The sequence below is a fragment of the Schistosoma mansoni genome (assembly GCF_000237925.1).
Source record: "Schistosoma mansoni, WGS project CABG00000000 data, supercontig 0420, strain Puerto Rico, whole genome shotgun sequence".
NCBI classification, from domain to species: domain Eukaryota; kingdom Metazoa; phylum Platyhelminthes; class Trematoda; order Strigeidida; family Schistosomatidae; genus Schistosoma; species Schistosoma mansoni.
Window position 1 is genome coordinate 7,194 of NW_017386256.1, and position 2,857 is coordinate 10,050.

General features: G+C 36.3%; 1 protein-coding gene across 1 annotated transcript; it reads left to right on the plus strand.

Annotated features, from left to right (window-relative positions):
- Positions 1-985: 985 nt before the first annotated feature.
- On the plus strand, positions 986-1,756 carry Smp_205550 (unnamed protein product; the record flags this gene model as incomplete). Its single annotated transcript, XM_018792274.1, has 1 exon — positions 986-1,756. The coding sequence occupies one exon, from the start codon at positions 986-988 to the stop codon at positions 1,754-1,756; it is 771 nt and encodes a 256-aa protein (XP_018644737.1).
- Positions 1,757-2,857: the final 1,101 nt, after the last annotated feature.

Genomic DNA, 2,857 nt, shown 5'->3' on the forward strand with positions numbered 1-2,857 from the left:
TGGTGATAAACTAAATAACATACTACTGAAAATTATGAATCAGATATGGAAAAATCCATGCACTATGCCAGACCACTGGATAGATGCAGATGTAATAAGTATATATAAAAATAAAGGTTTAAGATCCGATCCAAACAACTATAGAAGTATCTTCTTACTAGATACGATAGGAAAGCTATTTGCAGGCATAGTCTGCAATAGACTTGTCCAACAAACAGATAACTATCTCCCCCTAACCCAATTTGGTTTTAGAAAAAATCTGTCCACAGTCCAAGCAATAACGACCTTAAGACATATAATTCAATCCTCTATAGATACAAATAGTACTATAGTCCTCACCTTTGTGGACTTAACTAAAGCGTTTGATACGATACCCAAACAAATAATCCTAAATACTCTAAATAAACTATGCCCTTCAAAAAATATAAACTCCTGTATAACCAAACTATTAGATGACCCCAAGGGTTATCTAAAAAATTCAGAACTAAATTTCACGATGAAAAGGGGAGTGAGACAGGGTAGTAAAGAAGGTCCGGCCATCTTTAACTTAGTCTTTCAAAAAATATTAGAACAAACGATAGACAAAACCCTAAAAGGAGTGACTCTTAAAGACCAATATAACAAGATTTGGACAATTAAACATTTAGAATATGCAGACGATTTATGTTTAATCACTAACACAACGGAGGAGGCTACCAAAGCCTTAAACCACCTACAACAATACTTAACCAGTATTGGTATGGAGATATCAATCTCCAAGACTAAATATATGATAATAAATAAAAAAGCTATCACATCAAATGTCAAAATAAACAACAAGGATATCGAAGAAGTAGAATCCTTCCACTACCTTGGATCTACCATAAATAACAAAGGTACTCCGGATAGTGCTATCACCTATAATATAGAAAAAGCAAAAAATGCTATAATTAAAATTAAACCAATACTTAAATCTAAAGAACTCAACCTTGATACCAAAGCCAAGATGGTGGATTCTTCAATAATCCCAATTCTTACATACGGTCTAGAATCCATAGTACTAAGAAAGCAAGATTGGTCTAGACTAGAAGCGGTGTTAAATACAGTAAGACGGATAATTCTAAATATAAACGATAGAAAACAATATACTGTTGAGCAACTTAAACTTAAAATAAACTTACCAAACTTAGCCAGTAAAATCATGCAAAATAGACTAAACTTGTGGTATGTAGCGCATAAAAGACCAAATAACCTAATGGTGAGGTCTTCAAATAGTAACTTTGAAAATCAGTGCAACAATAGGAAGGCCCATACTAAAAACTGGCTAAGACAACTATTTCAAGACATTAAAGAAATGGGTGAGCGCCTTCCTAGTAACTGGATAAACCAACCCAACAAGGTTAAAATAAACGCATATCAAGAGCACTTTCCAAAAATAATAGGGAAACGCCAGCTGAACCATGTATGCCAAAATGCAAACTGCAACAGAAAGTTTGCTACAATGAAAGAAATGAACAGACACATAAGAAACGATCACCAAAATAAAACTAGTAGTGAGTCCCAATATAGCTGTCCCTTAAGTGACTGTAACAAAACGTATAAGACGTTGGGTTGGTTAAATAGACACATGCAGTCATGCCACCCACAATATAATCTAACTAAAGCTGAACCCAAAACCAAAGTTAATAAAATAAACTCCAAAAACGATCAAAATAAATGTCCATACCCAGGCTGCAACAAAACTTTACCAACTAAAAAACTCATGTTATTAGACTAACAACATAAACAGTTAGAAGGAACTAAAAAGACAGAGCACGTCATTCACTTGCATCGTGTAAGTAATTTGTGATGGCGGCCAACCATATCGGAACACCTTAGCTAAACAACGGAAAAAGTATGTACAAACGCATCACATACGAAAGCCTGTGTCCGTATTTTATTGCATGAGTAATAATGACGAAATTCATAAATTTAATGTAATAATTCTTTATTTTTGACAGACTCAGCAAAATGTTGTTCCTTATTGCGGTTCATTCAAATGCTATACGTTACGACAAATTGTCTACAAATATCCCCCAAATATACGACGTAAGGGGGAAAAATCGACTTTTCCCCTAAATAACCGACGTGCAGGCAAATAAGCGACATTTCCCCTTATTTACGCTTTCGTCCGCTTTATTTCCCCTTTGTTCGCCTTTATTTTCCCTTTATTGGTTGTTTGGGGATAGCTTTTACATGCTTCAGCGAAACAAACTTGTCTAAACATCAAGCTCTAGCAAATATGGCCCTTAAGTGACGTAAATAGACATTGACTAGGGATATCAGCAAGGGTTGAATGGTTATCTGAACCTAATTCTTCATCTCGTTTCTCCACTCGGCATTTCACTATATTTCGAACTATGGACTATCCGACCATTGCCTGACTAATCACATCGTGACAACTCTGCAATTTTTGGATTGCATCTCTCTATTTCTTGGAGTAATGTGTTCTTTGGTCTTCCTCTTCTCCTTTGGCCTTCAGGATTCCATGTGAGGGCTTGTCTTGTGACGCCTGTAGCTCTTCCGGGGGCTACTGCCGGTCCCAAGCCCGGGCAAAGGAGGAGGGTTGGGCATGGGGTTAGCGACCCCATCCCGTAGAAAACCAACTCGCCAAAAAAACGCTAACCAGAGAAAAAATATTCAAACCATTTAAACTCTGCCCTGGGAGTAGAAGGAATAATTATGACGTCTCATGGTGAAAGCCGAGTTCCTTCGGAAGTCATGAGACCGATGCACCTTCTAACAACCAGAGCAACAATTTTTATATCAGTATAGTATAGCATGAGTGTAAATAAATGTCCTAGACTGAATATTGTAAATACATACCTTATTTAAAAGA